The sequence below is a fragment of the Pseudochaenichthys georgianus genome, chromosome 22, assembly GCF_902827115.2.
Source record: "Pseudochaenichthys georgianus chromosome 22, fPseGeo1.2, whole genome shotgun sequence".
Taxonomy (NCBI): domain Eukaryota; kingdom Metazoa; phylum Chordata; class Actinopteri; order Perciformes; family Channichthyidae; genus Pseudochaenichthys; species Pseudochaenichthys georgianus.
The window spans coordinates 20,003,813-20,030,170 of NC_047524.1; the positions used below are offsets into that span (position 1 = coordinate 20,003,813).

A 26,358-nucleotide genomic window follows, 5' to 3' on the forward strand; every position below is an offset into this window, starting at 1 on the left:
TACTGTCGGGTCACTCATTACTGGATCCGCGAGCTGCATGATACTGGCATAATAGATTGCCCGATCGGGCAACCAGCAGGTGAGGCTTCATTGCCCGAGCTAAATACTAGATGGCCCCGGGCCATCGGGCAGTCCTTAATGTCGAGCCCTAATCCAGTGAGCCAGAGAGGTGGTTATTCTCTCAGACGTGGACTTACTTATCCTGGCCCTGAAACCAGTCATCTGGTTGAGTGTGGGTTGGGTCAGGGTGTGGTTCCTTGTACTCGGAGTCGGGCTAACGTCCACGCTAGCTGCTACACGCTAGCTGCTACATGCTTTGCATTTAGGTGATACTTTAGGCTTGATGTGCTGCGGTGATATGCAAATTCCTTTTTGCATAATTTGCACACAACCGTGCTCTTGTCGACGCTTCCATCCGTCCAATTTTTAAAACAAAATGTCCCATCCACGGGGCCGACCAAAGCGGTCTCATCAGCTTGTTCGTTCATGTTTGACTATTGTTCACCGTGGTTTGTTGTTGTTTGAAGTCCCATGCTGAAGTCATGAACGTTAGTTGGTGCTCCAGTATAATCGGTGCGCCTGAAACTCATCCAGTGAGAAACGTTCCGCTGTGCAAAAATAAGTGCGATTAAAATGCGTTAATTTTTTAACGCGTTAATTTTTGTGTAATTAATTAATCTTAATTAACGCGTTAAAGTCCCGGCCCTAATATTTATATAAATATATACATGTGTGTGTGTGTGCGTGTCCGCATCTGTAGCCTGTTATTGTCTCATTATACCGCACTGTGAATGAATCAAAGTACATATATAAGTCATCATGAACACATCTGTCCATCAGACAGAGGGCTGCTGTGCCTTCTGTCATCATTAATGGACGTCTCTTTAAAATGACCGCTCAGAGGAGAGGAGTTCTCATTTCTCTAACCGCCTGCTGCTTCCCCTCCTCTCTCCTCGGTTCCCCTCCTCGGCTCCTCCGCTCGCATCTCCTGTGGGCGGGACTAAGTATCGAGGATAGGAGTCGAGGAGGGGAGTCCAGGAGGGGAGTTCGAGAAATGAGAAAGGGCCCAGGGGGCTTTGCTTTTAATCTGTGTCTGTCCATTTGGTGTAGTATTTTATCCAATATTACATTTGGTTTATATATTAGTCACTTTATTATGAAATGCCAGGTTGTAGGTCTTGGTTTGAACATTCAATTCTGAAAATAAAAAATCAACCATTTAATGATGATTAATGATTCATTTTTCTTTAATCCTGACATGACTAGAGTAGATAGTAATTAAGTATGTCAATCTGTATAGGAAGACGAGTTAGGGGATAGAGGAGAAAAGGTTATGGTATAATTACAGAGCCTGTCAATTTATGAATTGAGGAAATCAAAGTTAGTCTATTAACCAAAGTGCAGCCATCTAATAATGTACTATCTGTAATTAAAGATCAGAGGAAAAGAACAGAATGAGAGGGGTAAATCCGGAATAAAGAAGCAAAGAGATTATAGAGCAGTGAGAAGGAAAGGAAGAAAGAGAAGACACGTTTAGGTCAGGATGGATATCCGAAAGTGGTTGTCCAACAAGAAGGCTGGTAGTTCTGGCAGCAGCAAAGATATTGTGGAGGCTGAGCTTCCAGAGAGGGATTTAGTTCAGAGCGAGTTAACTCCACCAGCCAGAGAAGATGTCCCGGCGGCGGCCAGAGCATCTTGTTCCACAATAAGCACGAATGGGTCAACAGTCGCCTCCAGCTCCACCTTTTAATGCCACTGCGCCTGACGATCTTGGGACAGAGGGGCCAACCCAGGTTATCCTGCAGTCCTACCCTGTCCGAATAATGAATGGCCAAAACGCACCTTTACCAAGAATAGGTTTAATGGAAGAAAGTGGCTGGAATATTCAGTTGTGGCTGATGCTGCATTTTGCTTTGCATGTAGAAAGTTTAACATAGGGTGTAGTGCTAATGCAGACAAAGCCTTCACACAAACCGGCTTCTGTAATTGGAAATGTGCAACTGATAACTGATGTGTGTGTGTATGTCCCTTTAACGTTCAGCACTGATTGAGGGCACCTGGCTGTCGGTACGGCCATGAGGAGTGAAAGGCCCGAGCCAGAGACTCGCTTGCTCTCTCTGTTGGAGGATTTGTTTTGGAGAGCATACCTGACTTATGATTTTGTTTCCCTTCACCTTAGTTTGGCATTCAACACTTTGCACGACTACACCATTTTCACACACCCGCACACATACACTACTGATCTTACTGATTAACACATCCCATTGTGGTAGCTCTGTTTAATTTAATGGTAATAATAAATATATTTCCTTACATCGCGTCCGTTTCACGTTTTTGGCCAAGAGCCAGGCCGTGACAGTTGTGAAAAAAAAGTCGCCCCCTCTGATTTTTTAACAGCCCCCTCAGTCATTTCATCCTGGAGCCTGGCCTGTATCAGCATGTCAAAGCCAGATGATTATTAAGTTAGCTGTCCATCACTTTAGAGAGGTTATCAAAGAACTCCCCCACGTTGTGCTTATTAAAGGCAGTAGCTCTTCCAAGAGAGGTTGCTTCAGGAACGCGGCATGCCAAATGGTAGCGTGCTTTAAAGGCGTTGAACTAATCAGGTCCTAGAAAAGGTTAAAAGTTTATCAGCACATTGCAGTTTACATTCAGATAAGTTGAAGCTATCCGCTCCAAATAACTATCCAATAGCCTATACTTGATCTAACCTGCTTTTTCGTCTCTGGTCCAGCTGGCAGGCATGTCAATGCTATTTCTTTGTGCAAACTCAAAAGCCAGTTCACGGCATTTCATGACACCTATGCCATGAAACCAGCTCTTTCCAGCCAGCTCTTTCTCCATGTTCTCATTGAAGACTCGTTTGGCGACTGCTGTTCTTTCATAGCCTGGCTTTGTTACTTCTCCTATTTTTTTCTTATCCATATATTTTTGTATGGTCATCCTGCAGATCTTCATCTCCTTTCCAACCTGACGTATGGTCTTCCCCTGTTGCACCTCTTTCACTGCTCTTTCCAACTCCTCAAGAGGAGTTGAAACCCTGTCTTTCTTCACATCGTTTTAGTGATCAAATGTAAGAATACAATGTACAATAACAATAAAATACAATAAAGTAATATATAGTAAATAATCATAAGTTGGGGTATGGCACAACTTAACCCAGGCCGTTTGGCACAAATCACCCCAAGCCCAGCATTTTGAAAAAAATGCATCCCCCAGCTGTTTTGAGCTAGCATTATGCTAACTGTATAGACTCATGGTGTAGCTTACTAAAGCACTAAAACATGTGTGAACTGTTTTCAAAGTTGTCTAAATTGTTCACAGCAATCAAAAAACCTTGATCATAGAAATTTTACTTTGGAGGGCAACAGATTGTTTTTTGAACTTAACTGTGCTTACCTCTCAAGCCATGTGTCTCCCTTCTTTGCAGGATGATTGGAATGGATGCCTCTTCAAAAATATGTGGTCACATGACCAACTTCTTCTATGGTTTTCTAGATAACAGGGGTGGCAATACTTGCCCCTTGGCACAAATTACCCCACTCTCCCCTACAATAGATTAACTCCATCCATGAAAAAAAGTAAAAACAATGGGGCTCATTAAAAAATGACTTGCTGCATGACTACATTGTCCTGTGTGCACCTGGGTTAAGACCTTTTGAAAAGCACTGACTATATTGTGTAGTAATTGCGTGATTATAAGAATGCATATGAAACATTGCACATGTATCTGGCATGTTGAGCTAAGTTGAATACAATTAATTCTCCTTCTTTGCTGCATGTTTTTATTTGCCTACATTAATATGAATGCCACACTACACTTTTTAAAACAAATGTATTTAAAATAGTTTACAATACAAATCCTTTACAGAAAAAAATGAAATAATTTACATGAAAACAAGTATATTGATTTAATGTGTGTCCTTATAAAACATTATCCACAAACTCCTTATTCGTGAGACAACCACTCAAAGCAAGAAGCAGTTAGTAGCAGCACTGTCTGATATAGTATGTTAACCACACTTTTATACACACTGCAGAAACAGACAACATTTTTCAATTGCAGATATGGATATGAGATAGATAAGTACAAAACACTTTACAAAATATAGAAATGGCTTATTTAATTACCGAATAGCCTCTGTGCCCTGCAATGTCTAGTTGAGATGTATAGGGATATCAGAGCTTTATTTCAGTGGGTAATGTTTCAATCCCTCTAAAGCACCATACTGTAAGATATGTTTGGGTATGTTGGTGGTTAATCAGGCTTTTCCTCCATTTTGTAAAATATTGCTATTCACAGTGGACTTTTTTACTTCTATCCTCATAGACTGATTGTCAGCTCGAGACTCCATCTTCACTCCACCCGAGATCCCCAGGGATCCCAGCACAGCCTTCCCCGTCTTCAGGCTCTTGGACATTGGGATGCGGGTCAGCCCTGTGCGAGATGGCTGGGCATCATGCCCAGTCTGTTGACAAAAGAGAGAGAGTACAGTGTCTCAGGGAGGAGAATAAAGATAGGGGAGCACTTGAAGGGAACATTTGAGAAAGACATTTGAAGTCAAAACCCATTATAGGAAAAATGAATTCTGAATAACTAAACAGTGTAACCGATCATATTTGATATGCTAAAGGAACTGTGTGAAACACAAATGTAAATATTTATTCATTCTTTTACTTCAATCCCAGGGGGAGCACTTGTCTATGCTAGGTTTCAGTGTGTTGGTACTGGTAAACGGCTGCTTTTTGTCAGCCAGAGGGCACTGAACCCGGTTGTTTGTGAATGTAAACACTGTGTAACGACTATAAATTACACAATGACTGTAGCAGAGTGGCAAGATGCCACATCATTAGTTCTGCTTCTCTGAGGCCTGCCCATAGGGCCATTTTTGTCACGCCATCTGATCCACAAAGAGCATATTATAAGGTCCACTGAAACACCAACAGTAGGTTTTTTTAACTCTTATTTAGGAAGCTGTTCGTAAACAGATGTACCTTGGGCAACATCACGTGTAATATCGATCATAAAACCAAGACCTAATGTCTGTGGCATTAAAGTTACATCGTTACCTCTCCTAAATACTTTTTTAAGTTGAATATAAACTTACAGCAAGCTGCCCATTAGCTTGGATCAGCATGAAGACTTAACAGAGAGGAACAGCTCTGGCTCTGTCCAAAAGGTATCACAACCCTACCACAACCTCTTAAGCTAGATACACAATCACATCTGTCTTTTAATTTGTACAAAAACAGGGGGATAAATGACAATTTGATATATTACAGGGGTTGTAGTCAAGGCAGCCCAGTACAGACCAGCCCATAAAACAGCTTTACACTTTCTTTGGGTAAGGATCCAAAAAAAGGCATATCAACATGTTCAGATGTCACTTCAATTGAAGTAAACATATTTTTCAACTGTTCCACTTTTTACCAAACCTACTTTTTCAGACTTCTTTGTTATCAAATACAGTACTTCCAATTAACTTTTAGTAGTCCAGAGTAAATTGCTGCTGAGCAGGTATCCAAACGTATTAAAACAATTGTTTAGGATAACATGTCAATCCATTATTTGGACTAAGGTAACCTCAAAGCAAAACGTACCGTGCTTTGTGTGGGTCTAGATGTGGTGGATGTGACAGGGGAAATTGTGATTGTGCTCGTCACTTTGCTCTGGGTAGTTCTTGTAGTGCTGGTGGTGATTTGGCGGGGGGAGCGCAAAACTGTCCCAGTTGATAGGGTAATTTCCTTGCTCTCCGGCCTCACTACCATCTTTGACGTCATGTTGTTTCCTAGATGAATGTGGATCTTGTTGTCTTCAGTAGTGGTTATGATGCTAGTATTGGTGGGGCCCTTCCTTATAGGCATTGGAACCATCTGTTTCTCGGGGGTAACCTTGAACACCGCTCGGCCCATTGTCATCTCCTGCGGTTCCGGGGAGGCAGACACTTCAGGCACGATGGCAGTGCTCACTGTCATAATAGAGACAGGGGACAAGGGCCTTCCTGAGGCCGATGGGACTCGGCTGCTTTCCGGAGACTTGGCTCTGGATATCGTTGTGATGCTGACTGGAGACTTGGCTCTTTCTGGGCCTGTTAAGGACTTTCTCTTGTTTGTTGGAGCAGAGTATGTTGGAATGATTGTAATTCTGGATTTAGGTTGAGATGGGTTGGGGCTGAGTGGAGCTGAGATAGAGAAAGCATCTTCAGTGGGGCTGCTGATCTCAAGAGTGGCCATGTTGTTTTGGTGGTCTGGTGTTACGCGGATGTGTAAAGGCTGTCCTTGCTTCAATTCAGAAGTCAAATGTTCTCCGTTAATGTGAATATGCTTTCCCAAGTTGGTCTCCTGAGGAGTGTGGTCTTTTTTCCTCATCCAGGGAATCCAAGATTTCTTTACACTCATGTCATTGCCAGTTGAAGGGCTACGCTCAAGACCGCTCTTTTCTGTTGGCTTCTTAAGGCACTTCTGTCTAAAGTTGTTCATAATGTGATTCTCTTCTTGAACAGACTTTCTGATGAACACAGCTGCGGTATCCTCCTCTGTTGGTCCAGAAGACAAAGCCTCCGTCTGTACTCCAGTGGATGTCACAGCAACGTCCACCATTCTCCTTCCATTTAAACTGGGCCTTAGTGCTCGACTATGGCGCTTTGCTATCTCCAATTCTTTGGTCAGATGGAAAACTTCGGTGCCCATGTTCTTGGCCCTCTCCTCCTCTTCTAAGAACCTTTGCTGCAGGACAGAGTAATCCACTTGGAGCTGAGAAAGTTGGTCTTCCTTGTTCATTAGTTCATGGATCTTCTCCTTGAGGGCTACAACGTCTGCCTGTAGTTCCCTGGTGTTTGCCTCCTCTCTCTTGCATCGTTGTCGGATGTCTACTTCTTGGCTTTCTCCTTTCTCGATTGCTTTGTTTTGTGCTATCTGACCCCTCATTTCCTCCACCTGTTGGGAAAGAATGTTGGCCTTGTCTTGTTCAGTCATGAATCTTTTTTCCAACATGTCGTACTGATCCTCTGTCTTGATCAGATCTCCCTCAACTACTTCTAGTTGTTTGAGACGATTTTTGAGGCGTTCAATTTCAAATATCAGCTCTTTAACTTTGTTGTCTTCCATTTTGACAGTGTCAAACATTCTTCCCAGTTCACATTTTACTGAGTTCTTCACAGATAGCTTTTCTGCTTGCTCGAAGCTATCCAACCTCTTTTTCATTTGACTGACTTTGGAACTGAGATCCTGAGTTACATCAATTTCATAGGCTAGTCTAGTGCTAACGTCTCCTTTTTCTTTAGTAAGAGTCTCTACTTTGGTTTCCATCTCTGTTTTCAATTTCAAGAGCTTTTTGCTTTCCTCTATCCATTTCTCAGTCACCTCCATTACCTTGCCCTGCTCAACTTTGACCATGTTACTCAGATCTTCCTTTTTCTTCTCATCTGACTTTGATCTTTCCATCAGATTTTTTTGTTTTTCCATCAAAGCAACAGTCAATGATTTCAGCTTACTCAAGTCATCCTTAAGGCTCAGCTCAGACTTTTCTAACTTCAGCTCAGAAGACTCTACCTCTTTCATGCGTATCCTGAGAGCTACAACTTCATCTGAGAGCTCTATGGCGAGTCCTTTCTCTGTCTCTAGAGCAGTGTGTAACTCTGAACATTCAGCCTTGCTTATGCTAAAGGCACCCTCAAGTTTCTCTAACTCCATCATCCTTTTCTGGAGCTTCTCTACTTCTAGCCTGAGGTCTTTGCTCTTACTATTTTCTTCTTGTAGCCTCTTTCTGAGCTCTTTACACTGATTTTCAGTCTTGGTAATCTCTTCATCTTTTCCTTCCATCTCCCGCACTCGTTTCCGCAAGTTCTCCAGCTCAGTAATCAAGTTAGAGTTGCCACACTCCCCTTTGCCAATCTTCTCCCTTAGCTCCTGCAGCTCCTCCTCAGATTTCTCCAAGACCTTGTTTCTCTCCTCTAGCTCCTCCACCTCATGGGTAAGCCCTAAAAGTTTGGCATTGAGTTGACGGTTGTGGATCTCCTGAGTGGCCAGCTTGGCACTTGTCTCCTCATGCTGTTGGGTAAGCTTGGCGGATTTCTCTTTAAGCTCAGCCTCCAGGCTTAGCACCCTGTGGCCATCTTCCTTAGCACGCTCCTTGGCTTCACTCAATTCCTGCTCCCACTGCTGGAGCTGCTGGCTGAGTTCCTGGGCTCGTTGGCTCTGTTGGTCCATTTGCTCCAGGTGCTGCTGGCGCTCATTGACCAACATCAGGGCAAAGGACTTGAGCTTGACTAGTTCCTCTCGCACCTTGGCCAGGCGTTTAGAGTGCTCCTTGTCCTTTCTTATATGGTAGGACTTCTCGGTCTCAAGCAACCTCTTTAGTCTAAAACGTGAAGGGAAAAACAAAACAAGGCATTAGTGTGGGGTTTTTATTTTAAACTAGATCTGTGTTTGTCATTGAGTAAGCAAAATAAGTTGCATTGCAGGACGCAATACTTTATCCCAGATAGAGTTTGAATGATGTGTGATCATTTCAATTATTTACAGACATTTCATTCATACTGGTTTGATTTTGAAAGTGCTAACATGCAGAAGATCACAGATGCACCATTTTACTAATATTATTTGCTGCTGACACTGAGTGCACTAACCAACTAACTAACACTCGCATTTCAATGTATCCGAGAAAAAACCGAAGTTGATATACTGATCATTACACACATTGTATGGTGCAATTAAAAAAAGATAATAAAATGCATTTTAACAAACAAGAAAAAAGATAAAAATGGAAAACTGGCAAAGATTAACCTCACAACTCTGAAACACTCCTGCTATTCCCTGCTGTATGGATAAAACGCAAGCTGCTATGGAAAGTTTAATATCCTCTCACCAAGTGGTCTTCTTTTCTCTCAGCTTCTTTCTATGCTGCTCATGCCAAATGCATGCAAAACAGATCGAATGCAAAGCTGGCTCTTCTCCTTTTACACTGGGACATATACACGCTTCATCCTGAACAGTTTTGCATTGCAAAAGTAACCAAATTATTAAGGTGCCAGCACAAGTAAGAAGATTGTGCATCTACAACTTAAACAACCTACAAATGCTCAAAATACACTTTTTAGGTCAAGTCATAACATCTCAGAAACTTTACAACAAACTCCATTTAAAACTTACCCACTTTGGATGCTCTACAGTCAACACATTAACATGTCTGCCATTATACAAACTCCAATGAGAACACATAAGAAGTAACAGGAGCTTCCTTTTTCACAGATCCTCCACCGTCACATTTCAGGCATGAAATGAAGACAAAAAAAGATGAATAGTGGAGCAGTGCAGACCTCTAGTGAGTGATGTCATCTCATCCATATAAGGCATAGTGTGTGTATGAGAGTGTGTGTGCTGCTCTGCTGCTGGACACTGTGAAGGGGGCAGGACCGTTGCCAAGGGGGTGTGTTTTGCAAACATGTCCCTAAATCTCAATGCATTTATTAAACATGGCATGTTCAAATCTAAAACAAATGTAGGCAGTTTTTTTTACAAATAATCAGAAAATATTACAACTTTTCTCAGAAAAAATTCAGTGCAAGTTTGTTGGAAATAAAATGATATTTTCCTTTTTCAAATGTGCAGAGGATATTACCTCTGCAGGCCGGATGCTATAACCTTCCTGGTGCAGGAGACAGAAGAGAACGTCTGCTATAGTTTCACTCGAGGGGAAACTGGACTTGAACTTGGTTCCTTGCATAGTCTACATGTAATGAGAAAAGCAGATATGGCTGAGTTGGATGTCTCCCATGAGGGGAAGAAGATCTGGGAGGATACACAACTTTGCCAATTGCTTTATGAAGTGCTATGCCCTGACATGGAACTGTATAGATGAAGTTCATTTTAATTAATCTTATTTCCTAATTGCCAAGTCGGATTAGTTGTTCTGATTACTGTACAATTGAGACTTCCATATCTCAGAGTACAGCTCTTAATATTCATGCTTAAAAAGTCAGATATCACTCTCACCTTGAGAGTGATATCTGACTTTTGATGAATCGGCACTCTAAAATCACTTCCATATAAAGGTTAAAGTCATGATGTCTGTGGTATTTAGCTCAGTTGCTCTGTTTCCAAGGGAGAACGCACTATGGAAAATGTGGCCTGTATCTAAAGAAAAATAGTGCATTGTGGGTAAAAGAAAGTTGTTTGAATGAGCGTTTTCAACTTCTTAATGTGCGTGCGAGATATAAAAACACATGTCTTGAACAAATACACAGGTGCAATGCATAAACCAACGTCCATGAGAAACCTTTTTTTTAAACATGGAACAACATTTCATCCCATATTTCCTGTGGAATTTGCTCAGAGGCACTGCAGCCCCTCTGTGTAAGGAGGCTAGGGACTGAAGCAGATATGAACTGCCAACAATCTGCCAAAGTACTGTTGTACACTAACGACCTCTGATGACAGAGAGAACGCAGCATTAAGCAAGAGCACCTGTGGTAGTGTACAGTACATAAGACTGATGTGCTGTTAAAAGAGCGAAATCAGAAACAAAGTGGCCATCGACTATTTAAAGACAACCATAGGTCTACAAATGTGTGTACACGATCTTCTGACAAATGGTGGAATAATGCAACGTTTTTTCTCTGAAGGCTAAAGACCTAAAAGTAACAGGTGTTTGGCACAAGACCTTTGACTTTTCTCTCTTCACTCTCACCCAGACGTTGGGAGCAGATCCCATTACTAAAGACCAGATGCTGACACGCTTCTATCCCACCTGAGTGAATGTCAAAACAGATATCTGACATGGCGGATATACACATGTTACTGTTGGCACTAATATGTTCGTGCAAAGGAAGTAATGTTTTTGAACGTCTTTGATTCTGTTTTTTCACAGTGGCTTGTCTGTGTTTTGTGTATTGCCGTCAGCTATATAAATACTAAATCAGTTTTGTGTCCTTCTACGGCAACAGATAGGAGAATCTGAGCTCTGCAGGATCTGTCAGATCAAGACCATAGAAAAGCAGAGCTCATCCCCTTTGAGGTGACAGAGGCCCATTTGTGCACGAGCCAAGGAACCTGGTGGAAACTCCCTGGCACAAGGACGAGGTTGTTGCATGCAAACTAAGGATCAAATGAAAGTTAAGTGGAAGTTCACTTCTGATTTGTACCATGTGCTGCACCTGTGCTGTGCTGCTTTCTATCAGCTATGCCAGCAGCTTCGCTCTATATGGTAATGTCTGTCAGTTGATTGGTCCATCACAATCCACACTGAAGGCAGAGGGATTGCAGATTTTCTTTGTAAGACATACCTGCTAAGCATCACATTAGCATTGCCATTGGGATGTTAGTAGAGCTTATATGGCTGTTGACTACTCTTCTTTGCACACATGATATAAACTCCTTTAGCAATTTGGTTGAAATACATAGGCTCTTGATAACCTATTTTCAGCAGGTGTGCACATTGATTCACAACCAAGAACTTGAAAACTCTTCATATATGTTTTGAATCATGACTTCACCTCTTCCCCAGCCTTTTAAAAAACCATCCAAAGGAGTATAATAGCTATACGCTATGTCTGCTGCTCATAGCCATCTCTTCAGTGTGATGGCAGCTCAGCTGTCAGGCCTGTGATTTAGACTCCATGGTCTCTTTCCTGTGTCCTGTCGTAAAAGCTCAAGAAAAAAAGGTAGTAAGTACCTCCGACGTTTGAAGTTTTGACAGTTTAAGAAATACAGCATACTGTCTCTGCTCTACAGATGACTGACTATAGATATACATTATACCACAGATGCTATCTTTTGTGCTGTCCTTTGCACATGATATCAGTCCTGTTGGCAAACTAAACTAATGCTATTTGCACAGAAAACATTTTACGAGGTAAGCGTTTTCTAATTTTCTTCTGATGTCCTTCAACTGCCCTACATTGACTCTTCTTGGTGATTTAAAGAGTTTCCTGAAGGACCAAAAGCTTTAGTCTACACATGCTAAATTAAGGCTAACTGCTGCTAATGACAGTTGCTGTCACTTAGCTGGAATCTTAGTTAGATATGCTGCTCGGACTGCAGCACGTCTTTTCACTAGCAAAAGCGCTATGAACAATTAGGACGTTTTTCAAGCCTCTTAGGGGTCATGCCAGAACTGGTGCAGGGCTAGTAGGCTAATATGATATATCTTGCTATGTTGTGTGTTTTTGCATTAGCCTTTTTGGCTTTGTTATCAAATCTTCCAACCAGTTCGTTTTTGATCATTTATAAGTGATCTTGATAATCGCTGTTAATGCTAGCTAGATTTAGTACAGGTGTGTATTTATAGGTCTCCTATGCTAAATCTTTAAAATACTGAATCCAACATTCAGTTGCTCCTCCAATGCATCCCCATCTCTCAAAGTAATTGTGTGAGAATGGACAGAGATGTGTTATGAGAATTAGAAAAGAAAAAACGACAAAACAAATCCTTTCATCTGTAACTATTTTAATTACTAGGGCCGCCTCTCTCGTACACATTCATTGCACATCTATACACAACCACTCTTGTTTGATCTATGTGGGGCCCCCCACACACACGTGATTTAACCATCCCCTCCCAGATGTTGAAGTGTGTGTACGTCCCTCTTTCTCTCTCCCCCCCCAAACTTCTCATCTCTTGTCTCCTCTTGACCAATGAGCCAGATCGTAACCTCGACAATGACTTCATTTCGCAGATGATGTCATGGGAGATTCACCCCTGTCAAAGCCCTTTATTCCTTCACTTGTTTTTCCTCCTGTCCCCCCACCCAGAGGCCCTGTCTCCTCCCCTCTCTACCCATGACCTCCCTCTTTCCCACAGCAAAGAGCCTGACCTCTTCCCCTCCTCCCCCTTCTCTTCCACACACTCCGTACCTCTCCCTGTCAGACAAAGGTATGCAAGGTTATCGCTTTAGTAACCATCTACCCCCCCTCTTCCCTCTCTGGTTATTCACTTGGCAGATGAGGCGATCTTTCACACATTCTCCGATCCCAATGTATTCCCTTGCTGCTCTTCCTTTATGCACTTTATATGTTCCACACTGGTTTTATAAGCCATGTCGGCTTTATAACTCATGTTCTCTCTCTCTCTCTCTCTCTCTCTCTCTCTCTCTCTCTCTCTCTCTCTCTCTCTATCTCTCTCTCTCTCTCTCTCTCTCACCACTCTTTCCACCTGCAATGGATTCCTTTCACCAATAATTTATTTCTTCTATTTTGCCAATAGAAATCTCCATACACAATAATTGATATAGTATAACAATTAGTAATATTGACGTCTTTGTGATTGAGTATGTTTGGTTTAATTTGGAGATGCAATTTCATGCCCCTAGCTCCGTCATTACTCTCCACCTCCTCACCTTTCTCTTTCCTGCTCCAGAAGATTTGTGAAGTCGTCGCTCTTGTCCATGTAGTCTACATGTTTGCGTTTCTCTGTGTCCAGCTCATGGACTGTGCGACGGTGGGACTTCTCAGCTAGAAGCAACTGACCCAGCATCCTCCGGTACGTCTCTTTGTGCTTCTCCTGCAGACGGTCCAGCTGAGGAGGAGCAAATAAACACAATTACACACACAGGGCAAGGACCAACCATGCATAAAAAGAGAATTTTATTTTGTGTTGCAACATCACAATAACCTCCTGCAAGGTGTTCAGGAATGTCAAACTGAAATGATTTTCAACATAAAACCACTATAACTGGCAGTAGCTAACCTACCTCAACCATAGGCTTTTGGTAGACGCTGTCATCTTGCGGCTCAGTGCCAGTGATGGAGCTGTCCCTCTGCAGGGCATGGAGGGCCGAACCAGGAGCCGCAGATCCATAACGTGATGCAAGGTCCTCTGGGACAGTCTGTTTGGACTTTAGCATGCTGATAACATCTTCTCTCGCCTGCAATTACAAAGCAGTAAACAAAGGATTCAACAAGTTTGAGTGTAATTTAATTAAATGTTAAAATGGTTTGCAATTCCATCATTTGTTTAATGGATCCAGATTTCCCCCAAAAGGTCTCATGGTAAACTCATGGCACATTCCTCAATTTTCTCTGGCATGTTACACTGCCATTTTCTACCACAAGATGGAGCTATCGTTCATAAAATGTCAGTCAAACTCATTCCAATAAAGCTTGTTTCTTTTCATTTAAACTGACCCTGTGTTCATCCACAGTGCCTCTCATAGATATGTTTTCTATCTCACAAAGAAAAGCCGACCCACCTGAACCTCTCCTTCCATGATCCCCATCAGTTTGATCAGACCCTCTTTGGACAGGTCCATGATGTTTTTTTTTCTTTTCTCCCGCTTCAGGGGAATCAAACAGTAGCTTGTCTTTGTCAGAGATCATCTCGACCTCTAAATGATCATCACTGTCATTCTGCTGAACTTTGGCCTTCAGGCTCTTCACAGGCAGACCCACTTCCTGTTCTTGACTGAAGTCATGGGGTCCCTGTTGAACCCCAAGCACCCCATTGGCTGGGCTTTCCACACCGCTGCTTTTGGACCTCATGTTCTACCTGTACCAAGAGAAAAATACATGTGGTGTTTAGAGCAAATAGTGCCATTCTTGTTTGGGTGTTTTGTGACACTATTTATGGTGGTATGTTTCTTTGAATTCTGTACTTTTAATGTTTTGTTATCCCACTATCAAACACAAATCCACTGTACACATATACTGTACTCTCGATACAACCGGAGGACATTCCTAATCCTAAATAAATACCCACAAATTACCCTGCAGTGTGTTTGTGTGTGTTGTGTGTGTGTGTGTGTGTGTGTGTGTGTGTGTGTGTGTGTGTGTGTGTGTGTGTGTGTGTGTGTGGGTGTGTGTGTGTGTGTGTGTAGTGTGTGCTGTGTGTGTGTGGTGTGTGTGTGTGTGTGTGTGTGTGTGTGTGTGTGTGTGTGTGTGTGTGTGTGTGTGTGTTGTGTGTGTGTGTGTGTGTGTGTTGTTGCGTGCATTCCTGACACGTCCTGTCCTCTCACCAAGGCTTGTGTATATCATGCTGAGTGTTGATGTTTGGGGACTCCTGGGTGCCTTTTCTGATGACATAGGCAGTCTGAGTTGAACATTTTATCCAGACCCTGATAGAAATCCTTTGATGACAGACAACATTTTAATTTTACCGCATTAATCATTTATAACGACACAAGCCATGTTGAGGGTGGCCCACAGCATGCTTGATTGCTTAAACCATACAGTGAGCTCGGAAATAACATTGAGAAGTTAGTATATGTTTTGTTGGCTCCTACAGTGCGCCTCAGTGTTTCCCAACATTTTGTGTATGATGTATCTCACAGCTTTGTCAAGTTCTTTTTACTTTCATCGAGTAGGTTTTGGTTTTGTTTGTCGGTTGGTCTATTTGTTATCAGGATTACGGAACACTTCAAACTAAACGTGAGGTATTGGAAGTTGTTGGAGGTCTGAGTGTTACAAATGTTTTCATTTGAAATGTGTTTATAAGTGGATATTATTTAAAAGCACTACATATATACTGTAAAAAACGGTGGTCATGCTTGCATTCGTACTACAATCACTTGCTGTGTTTAAAGATTTATCTATTACAGCCTTTTCTATCTGTTGCGCTAATTTGAGCCAGCAATTTAAACTATGTATTACTTTTGGCTAGCTATTTTAACCATTTATGTAGGACTAAAAGCTAAAGGGATTATAAACCTGTCTTAGTTTTAGGTAACTATTTCAACCATTTATTTAACCGTTGTAGCTTTTCATCTTTGGCTTCAAGCTTACCATTTCTAACTGTCTAAAAAATATTTTTAACTTACTAGTTACATTTTGTTTTTTATTACCTTTAGGAAATCATTGTAATCTGTTTAGCCCTTATTTGAACAGTCTGTCCAGTAGGCTTCCTTTAGCAAACTGTTTTACTTTACTTTTAACTAAATATTTTAAGGTTTGTCAAGCACTTTTAGTTAATATGGATTAACAAATGTATGGATACATGTTATAAAAATGTTTTTCAAAGATGCTCTGTAGGTCATCTGGATAAAAGTCTATAATGTAAGCCTTATACATTTGTTTAGGGTTATTTGTGTGTGTGCGTGCATGGGTGTGTTTCAGCTCTTTAAAAACAGCCTTTGTGCATTTTGATTTCAAATACACAAAGCAAACTTTACATCAACAGCTTTTTAATTACTACCAGATTACACCCCCGGTCCCAAAAATCCCCACCATACAACCCTGGTGATGTCATAGCACCCTGACCTCTGAATCATGCATTGAGAAATCCTGAGCAAGTTTGCAGCAATCACATGAATTCGATCTTAATCAACAGATTGGATACATGGTTTAGAATAGACCTAAGACAGTGAATGCACAGCTTAGTACAACACATGTACGCACATAACTGCACAGATAAAACACTGATGAGCATTTAAATTAGTCTAGCTTGGATAATACAAGATGACAAAATTGAATGTGTACTTTTAGAAGAGGAATTAGACTTTATATATGCAATATAATGAGGTCTGAAAGTGATTCTATCAAGGGTTTCGTTTCACATCAAGTAAAATATTTAACATTTGTTGGAGACGTTAAGCCTGCAGTGACTTCTAATGATGCTTGAAACCAATCTCTTCTGTTTCCTGGAAAAGACACCCAAGCACATCAAAAGTAAGAGTGCATCTCAGTTCTTAGAGTTCACTAGGTAACATCGACTTTTATTAATCCCTTGTGGGGAAATTATTTCTCTGCATTTGACCCATCCTAGTGTTAGGAGCAGTGTGCTGCCATTTTGAATGGCGCCCGAGGAGCAGTGTAGGGAACGGTGCCTTGCTCAGGGACACCTCGGTGGCACTTGGTCTTGCCGGGTCTTGCTGGTGACCTTCCAGTTGCCAAGCCAAGTCCCTATCGACTACGCCACCACCGCCCTAAGTTCACATTGGCTCCAATGAGAGCTGGTTCTTAACCGGAGATTATATTTCAGTGCCTTCTTTCCTGTCCATAACTATTCATTTCAACTATGGGATCATGATCATGGAGCCATGTCTCACAGCGTTCATCCCACCATAGAAACAGTGTTAAGAGAGTTATGACCAGAGGAAAGCTCAGTGGTGGAGCGCATTAGCAATGGCTCCATGGTCCCTCGGGGTGATGAAACATAAAAACATATGCTATACTGTAAATAACTCAGGTAGAAGTACTGGTGACAAAATGGTTGACACTGAGTTAAGGACATGAAGGTTTATTTGTAATCTCTGGGCTGATGCCAGGAAAATCTGTCTGGAAGCTACTGTTCCCGCTTGCCTTGATTCGTGGTGCCACTCGACTACAGGGGGTCTGTGTGTACGAACGAAACGTTAGTCGTCTGTGGGCATGTATGTCTGTGGACTGACTTTTAGAATGTCTCAGTGTTGCAACCAAGAGTCCTTTGCCCCCCCCCCCCCCATTGAAAGCCCTCTTTGTAGGTGTGTCGTTAATTTAATCCCAAGAGGGTCTCTAGTTCACTCCTCCAAAGCAACACATTTTGTATGCACATTGTTATTTTAACCATCGTTAATTTGCAATTTTGTAGTTTGTTCAAAAGGAAATCCATTTTGCAACACAAAATGCAAAATGGAATATCTCTTGGACAGCTTTAGGAGATAGTAATGATCCCAACAATTTCAGGCCTTATTGATGACAGGACTTTGTTTGGCAATACTTCGTTGTCAAAGTCTGTTTGTCATTAAAGCCTATTGATGACAAGCCTGTGTCATCAATACAATGTATTCATCGTTTGATCCACCTTGACCGGTCACTGCCGTCTTGATTGTAGAGAATTCTCCAGAGAAACAAATGGGAATTCCACAGGCACGTGGCCTGCATTCCAGTCTGACATTCCCAGTTGTCTTTATGAAAAATAGAGAAGAGCTGGCCCACAATAAGCTTTTACTCTGAGTTCAGCACCAACCACCACAATGCTCACAGACATTCATGGCATCTAAATCATCAGCACAATGTTACTGATAGCCCGAAATCCATTTCCAAAATGCTTTCTAATATGAAATGGTCGCCTCATACCCATCGAGGCCCCAGTCAAGGCCTGAACCTAAATTTAAAGCGGGATCCCAAATCTATCCCATGGTTTGGGCAAGTCCAGCTGTCACATATATGAGTATTTATAGGCCCAAATAGAACACATGTCTCCATTCCAAAGCTATAGCTATATAATGTTGTCAGTGGTCAGCACGTTTATGAATACGTCTGACTCTTATTTTTTGTCCGCTATTCTATTTACTCCAAGCATGTCATGATTACAAGTGCAATTTAATTTCCAACACCTATGGAAGTGACCTATTTGCTGATTAGTCAATCAATAGAAGACCAGCATCAGCAACAGTTTTTAGAATCAATTAAACGTCAGAAAATGTTGTATATTTAAGTGAAAATAGCCAATATTCACTGGTTTCTGGTTTTTAACGGTTTGTCAACAAAACTTGACATTTGAAGTTTTCATAGCTTTTAAATGGGCATTTACTGTATCAATAAGTTGTAAACACAAGTTATTAATTGGTTCATAAAAACTAGATTAACAAATAAAAAACTTTCAGTTGTCCTCAATAAAAAATGAAATGGGTATTGGGTGTATGTTCCAGTAACATTGCTTTTAAATACTAGCAAGGACATTGACACGATTAGCAGAAATGCAAAGTGATACCATGATAGTGTCTATTAGCCCTAGCCCTACAGCGGTAACACATATATTATGTAATTACGTTCATCTCTGTCATAAACATAGGAAGAAGAATTGGGGAAGGAGATAAGTGACATTTGGTGAAAAAGCCAGAGATTTGGGATGAGGATTCATCTTCTTGAGTTGCATATATTGCAAAAACATGCTAAATAAAAAAGGAGTTCAGTGAGTTTGATACATTCACACAGCAAACCAAATGTGACTAAATAAGGAGTGGGAACTGTTCTTTGCATGCGAGCGTTTGGCAACTTGTTCTGTCAGAGGACACTGATAAAATGCAGGACGCTCAAATAGCTCTTCCGCCCTGACAAGAAAAACACACCAGCTCGCCAAGATATAGGGAATTTCAATCAAAACTGTAGCTGTGGATGAGATTCAAAGCTACAAGTCAATCCATCTGATATTGAAAGTTTTGTACGCGCCTAGTTCCCTGCAAGGGTACAAAGCTGCAGCCTGTTCTTGGATTTTGATTGACAGCGCGTTCCAGCCTAGGCGGCCAGTGACGTCTGGGGTCAGATATTACATAACAGCCATGTTATAGGAAAATGAAGACGCTTTAGGCAGAGAAGAATGCAAAACTGTCTCTATTCAGATAGCAACAGCCATTCAGACATAAAACCATTGCATTAAGATTCTTCTTTTCAGAAGCATTTCGCCTGTGGTACGAAATTGAACTGTCAAACCTTTATGGACAAAACTCAATTTACAGCTTGTCTTGTACTGATGGCTTCTATTAATACCTCGTAGGGACAGTAACTCTGAAGTTGGCACGTAATACTGGAGCAAAAATGTCAGCATAGGTTGTGGGTTTCATCTTGTAGTATTTTCCTGATGTCACATTAACCTGATCCGCTCACTGGAGTCTACTGTAAGTTCAACAGTTAAGGTTTCACTGATGAACGCACTGAGAGGAATGCAGGTATTCAAGATCTGATTACTCACATTAAGTGTTTAATATAATCAGCAAAGGTAGTTTACGGAATAAGTCACTTGGAAAATATACCATATTTAAAAGTGGTGCAGGTGTCAGTTTGTTAAACATCCAATGTGACTAACTTTTATGAACTCATGTGAAAGCAAATCTTTACAAGTTGAAACATGCTCTAATTTCATGTCATACATTATGAACATTGATGTTGGTGGGAGACTTTGATGCACAACCCTAACTCTAACCCACTGTTATCTAGATTAGAACATACTTATCCAAGAATATGGATGGCTGCAGCTGCTGGAATACTTGGCTCATCTCCATCTGTCTGAATAAATGTAATACATGATGGGAAAAAAATAACACGTGAATTATTTCCAAGAGTTCATGTCCAGAGCAACAGCTACCAAATTATCAAGCACCAGATTCTTCTAGACTGATGGCATGAGTGGGAATCAGCTTCAAGGAGTGTAGATCAGGGAAGAGTTCAAGTTCTGGCTGTTCTATGAATAGAAACAGCAAGACAACATATGGATGAAGCAGTCTCAGATATGATGCAATGTTATGGGGTCGCCTATGTGTCTAAGGTCTCTTCGTGATCCTAGATCAGAATACCATAGATTTACTTTTCTGTCTTGGCTAGTGGCCCCAGATCAAATCAGTTTTTCTGCAGTTTTTAAGGTCCTTTATAAAACAAATACATATTGGGCTTGTTGGCATGCCAATGACATTCATTGCAACTTCTATAGAATTCTGGCTAGTAAAGTATTAGGGTTACTGAGCAGGTTCGAGAAATATTTCTCAAAGTTATGCTGATGACACACCTTTATAAAAGGCGTTAGCATTAGCTCAAAGCGCTATTGTGCCAAAGTAGAGCTGTGCTACCATGCTAGCATGCTAGAATCTTGGATTTGTAAATGTATTGCATTTATATAGCGCTTTTCCAGTCTTTGTAACCATTCAAGGGCCTTCTCATACACAGTCAGTAAAGGCTACAATACAAGATGCCACCTGCTCATCAGTGATTAACGTTCACACCTTTATATACAGTCTATGGTTCACACACATTTACCCCTTTGACCATGTCATCGATTGAGGGCATAGAGTGCCACAGTGACGCGTCCTAAAACCCGGAAGTAAACTCCTTCCGGTTCCTTCGACAAAAACCAATGCAATTTGTCCATAGCATTTTGGAAAATAGCTCTAAATAAGGTCTGTGGTTGACACAAATTGAAGAGACAGATCACGTTTTGTTCAGCCGGATAATATCCACATGTCTACCTTACTTTTATAATTTTCGAATCATAAATCTAATCGATAGATTTAAGATATTTTTTCTCAGAAGGTGCTGAGGACGAAAACAACATAGGAGGAGCGCTATGGTTGGAAGTAAACTCGTCATCTGGTGTCATATAACTCCAATGCAATGATAAAGTCTGCAAGTGTTTTCTGAGAGGAAAAAGTTCGCTAACACATCAACGTTAAGCAGTCTGTAGGGTAATGTGTTTGTTATCCTGTGGTGGATTCTATAGGCCACGAGATGTAGCCCTATTTAGCCTGTTCTGGTCAGCTAGTTAACACATCGCACTTGGAATAATTATTTTAAATGAAGCTAACCACACCATTCCAAGTCTTCACCACCACCACCACCCATCTTAGACTTGTAGCTGAACTTTTGTACAGTTTCTGTTGCCATTGTGACTTTGCTCTTTGGACTATTGTTTAAAATGTTCATACTGTAGAGAAGAATCAGCTATGATAAAAACAATAAAATGCTTTATTGCAGGTGAGACAAGTAGAGAAAAAAGGACATGGTGTTACAGTACGCTGTCTCGCTATCAGAGGTGTGAAATAGCAGTATGATAATTGGTCTTCAGCTTTCAGGGACAATCAACCACAGAGCCAGAACATTCTTTCTCAGTGTTTTAAATAATATACACTCTTTTTTTACCCAGACAAGCTTTTTGGGTGGCCGTCTCCTCACACACCAGTTTGTTGAAGAGTCATGATGATGTCACTTCCACGAAATCATGCATGGAAGATGAAAGACATGGGACTAGGGGACAGAGGGTGGGAATATATTTTCATTCTGTGGATTTTTAACTACAAACCTACAGTAAGTACTGAAAGAAATATAAGTGTTATCCTAAATTAACCTTTCATTTTTAACTCCAGATATTCCTTCTGTGAACTTTATGAGTGACTTAACTCTTTCTAATATTACTACATGTCAAGAGCTGTTGAAACAACATCCATAACATGTATCTGCTACTTAGTAATTATGTATCTATTTATCTAATATATTACATTACATTACATGTCATTTGTTAGACGCTTTTATCCAAAGCGACTTACATACATTCAGTACTGTGGACAATCCCCACAGGAGCAATTTGTGGTGAAGTGTCTTGCCCAGGGACACAACGACATGCTGACTGCAGTGAGGTTTGAACCTGTTTGAACCTTGACCCCCTGATCCAAACACCAAGGCTCTACCCACTGAGCCACAGCCTCCCTGAATATATCATTCCAATAGCTTGCATATAGACTCTTATTTCACTATTTCACATTTTGTATACTATTTTTCTTTTTGTATTTACTTTTTAATATTTACTTGCACTATATTTTTCTGTTTATCTGTATTATTGTGTTGCGCTGTTGGAGAAGCCTGTGACCTAAGATTTTAATCGACATAACTATTCTGTAGCTATGTTCGTATGACAAATAAAGAACCTTGAACCTTGAGTATACTTTGTCGCTATATCATAATGATCTTGAGAAGATCTTAGGTTGCTATGGTGTTTAAAGACTTATTTTTAAACCATGGGAACATGAGTTATAAGTACCACTGTTCTGTGAAATATCCAAATGTGTCTAAACTGCATTTTTGGAATTCAAGACCAGAGGCCCTTATATGATTGGAGCTGTGCATGTGTCAGTGACAGCTGTTGTTGAGGCCCACCAGACATCATGGGGAAGATACCCACTGCTGGCAGCAAGGTGCCCAACCTCCCACTATATTTTGTTTATGTCCATGCACAAAGACATATCCTCCAATGATTTTGCCTACATGAACACGCAAACAGATCCATCAAGCAAACATGCACAGTTAGGAAGGAATGGGGTCACTGAGTCGATAATGTGCAGGAAACCGTAAAGGTGACAGAGCATGAAGAGAGCAATGCTTTTGAAGTCTGGAACGGCATATAAGTCATCCTCTTCAATACATCTTGTTCTTGCAACTCTTTCTTATTTATGTATAATATATGTTTACAACTTAGTTTTTGTAATTCTAAATAATTTGGCTATTTAGCTACTTGTTCTTATTGTAAAAAGCCAATGTCAGCATTGGTCAGCAATTATTTGAGAACATGCTGCAAATGCCAACTGTGTTTCTGTATTAAACACAGTTTGGTTTCAATTTAGGTAAAGTTATTAAAGGTCCCATGTCATGGCCATTTCTACTGATCATAATTCCATTGTTGAGGTCTACTAGAATAGATTTATATTGTGCAATTTTCCAAACTCACATTGGTTTCTCATACAGCATCTCTGTAAAGTATGTATTCACCAGTATTCACTCTCTGTCCTTAACGGCTTGTTGGAGCTCCTGCCCTCCCCCTCCCTGTGAGCCCAGTGTGCTCTGATTGGTCGGGACGTTGCAAGGCTCGCTGCTCAGTGAGCTGGCTTACTGGTGTGGTTTCCGGGTCGGCGATGCAGCAGGACAGCGCAAAACTCATCCTGAGCACACACAAACACTCACAGCTGAAGTAAAAACAATAAGTTTGGCTTGATGTTGAGTAAGAAAAAGGTTTATAAATGCTGTGAGAATGGGTCTGCGGAGAGCATTTATCCGCGATCCCAACTCGTCTATTACCAACCAGGGAGCTCTATGCAAGTCAATGGGACTCCCTGTTAAAGCCCTGACACACCAGGCCGAAATCGGCCGTTTTCGTTAGTCGGACGACGAAACGTGCCCTGTCGCCCAAACTCAATTTGGTGTGTCCCGCACCGTCGGCCGTGACATGCCTTATTTGGCCTTTCATGGCTGACGCATGGCCGATTCAACATGTTGAATCGGCCATGCGTCGGCCACAGGCAGTCGGCCAAAGAAATCACTCTGATCGCTTCCGCCTCTTGAGAGACTGTTGCTTGAGAATGTCTTCCACAAGCAACACTCCAATGGCTGATAGCTCCAGTACCGCACGAAACACGTTATTGCCAGTCACGCATGCTCAGTTCGTACGTGCTCGGCTGAAGTCTTTGCGGTGTGTTCCAGTGTGACACATGGCCAAGACGCAGGAGAACACGCCGACGCAACAGTTGACGTCGGTGTCTGCGAGTTCTCTGGTGACTGCTTGGTGTGTGAGGAGCTCTGCAGATTGGTCCATTTTGGTTCCCAGAAGAAACAAATGGAAAAAGAGAAATCTCCAACGAGGCGTCCTGGGGCAGCATAGACAGGTATTTTCTGTGTTAGAGTTTTACTCGCTACAGGGTGTACTTTGAGGGTTTTTGACTCTGCAGACCGTTTACATGCATAAAAACCTTCATAACACAAGGGGACGGGTAATAACCAGAAAAGCATGACATGGGACCTTTAAACGTGTACCATTTTAGAAAAGGTACCAATAACACAACAATATTATATTCATTATGTATTTTGTCTATTTCTAGTGTGCCACTCACTTCTAAAAAATGCTAAATGTTGCAACAAATAAAAAGGCCATCACTTTCACAATCTCCCACACAAGCTAACACCAACTCACAGTTAACCTCAGTACGTCCTTAACCTGTCAGTCAAAATCTTATGTCATTCCAGTGACATAGAGCTAAATAGTTATATTGTGAGGTAAGCTTGTGACGCATTTAGTGCATCTCCAATCAATGCTGCTTTGGCAAACACCCACACTTGGCCAGTTTGGTTTCAGTTCAAACAGGGACCACCATTATTGATTAACAGTAAGACTGATTCATTTACAAGCTGGGGCCGATAACTGTGCAGTCAACATTCACAAATCTGTCTTTTGCGAGGGGCTTTTTGGCTGATTCAGCTCCACAGACCTGTGCCAAGCTGGAGAGGATGAGCTTTGATGAACCTGGAAAGAGCTCAAAAATGTTAATGAGTAATATCTGGCCACTGGTTCTCTTTGTCTGGTGTTAGTGGTGATATCACTCTGAGTGCACAGAGGCCACATCAGCTGGAGAGGGTGGGAGGCAGGGAGGAGAGAGGAAGGGTGAGGTTTCCCAGAGCCCCTGGACACTGACAGACAGGATCTTTTGTCAGCAGCGTTAGCCACACCTGTGTTAGATTCCCTTGCTGAGAGCAAGATTTCATATTTAGTATATTGAGGCAGGGTGATGTGTGCCTTGACAAATGGTCAAGAGGCTAGCAGGAGCCATGTGTCTGGCCCGAAAGGCCGATGACTTCATGAAATGGAATTCATTTTGGCGTCATTAGGATCCATAAATATTCAGAATGTAAGATGTCATCCTGTTGCAGCTCACGCAGGCCTGAGATGCTTGGGGGGGGGGGGGGGGGGGGGGGGTGTTTATATTTGGTGTGTACAGTCGGCGCAATAGGTGTTTAGAATTGGCGCTTCCTCAGAGAAGTAAAAGCTGTATATTTATTTGGCGGTTATTCCAAAACATGACATTACAAATAAGATGACTAACTGTACTTGTCTATCTCCCACATTTTGAATATCGTACCCGTGTGTCTGGTTAAGTTATGGGCTTTTCTTCCCACGTGCAAAGCACAAAGGTCCTCAAACTAAATGGTCTTATTCATAGAGAAATATGCAATGCAATTTATTGAGAAATGTTTGATTCATGACCCTCTCTCTTCTGTATGCGTTGTCACAATGCCAAATCTGTGTTACCATTCGCAGCACCAAGAGTAGTCCCTTGTCTTCTCATAGTGGGGTAATTAATACAACATGTCAAGATCCATATTATTTGAAAGTATAAAAAATGAGCTGAATTAAGTATGTGCTTCAGGGAAGAGTTGTTTCATTCATACAGTGGAGAACAGTTCTAACCACAGTTCAATTGAAGCCAAATGGATTTCTATCAATCAATGCTCTTTATTGGCTCCATACAATGATGTCAGCCAAGCAGAAGCACCTGTATCTGAGACATTTCCTGTATTTCAGTCAGAAAGCGGAACTGATAAGATCTACTTTGCCAGAAACATATGTCTGTCATAGTGTTTTGTCCACACAAGAGCAGGGAGAACAAGTACAGCTTCATTAGGAGACTCAGGAGACTTACCTGCTGTTGTGTTGGCCCCAGGTTTAAGCAGTTGATAATCACACCAAGGGTAATCCTTGAGAAAAGGCAATGAAGCAGTAAAGTATCCAGTAATATCCTCTGGCTCGTGTGGTCCACTCGTGGTGTCCGCTTGTGCTGGCTACTGAGTTGTGCCAAAACCCATCACAAGCTCGTCTCTCTCTCTCTCTCTCTCTCTCTCTCTCTCTCTCTCTCTCTCTCTCTCTCTCTCTCTCTCTGCATTCAGCTCCTCAGGTCAGAGAGGGAATGGTAGAGAGCAATAACTTTAACTTGCCTCTCTCTTACCCCCCCTCCCTCTTTCCCTCCCACTATCCAGAACTGCTCTGCATAGCAGTCTAAAACACACCTCTCAGTTTCCCTCCCTGCTATCCTTTGGAAAAGTCAGTTGAAGAGTGTGTGAGAATAAAAGCCAGAAAGGGGGTGGGGGGCAGGCACTATTCTGCTCCCTCTGGGTTGTTGAAAGGGGTGGTTGCCCAGTGAAGAG

At 41.6% G+C, this 26,358-nt stretch overlaps 1 protein-coding gene across 1 annotated transcript; it reads right to left on the reverse strand.

Moving 5' to 3' along the window:
* Positions 1-3,816: 3,816 nt before the first annotated feature.
* On the reverse strand, positions 3,817-26,038 carry LOC117468177 (filamin-A-interacting protein 1-like). The gene is given in 7 exon segments (XM_034112189.1): positions 3,817-4,469; positions 5,602-8,359; positions 13,335-13,513; positions 13,689-13,862; positions 14,187-14,261; positions 14,263-14,482; positions 25,857-26,038. Coding segments are annotated over 6 exon segments (3,606 nt in total). The 5' UTR covers positions 14,476-14,482; positions 25,857-26,038; the 3' UTR covers positions 3,817-4,262.
* Between the last annotated feature and the right edge of the window lie 320 nt (positions 26,039-26,358).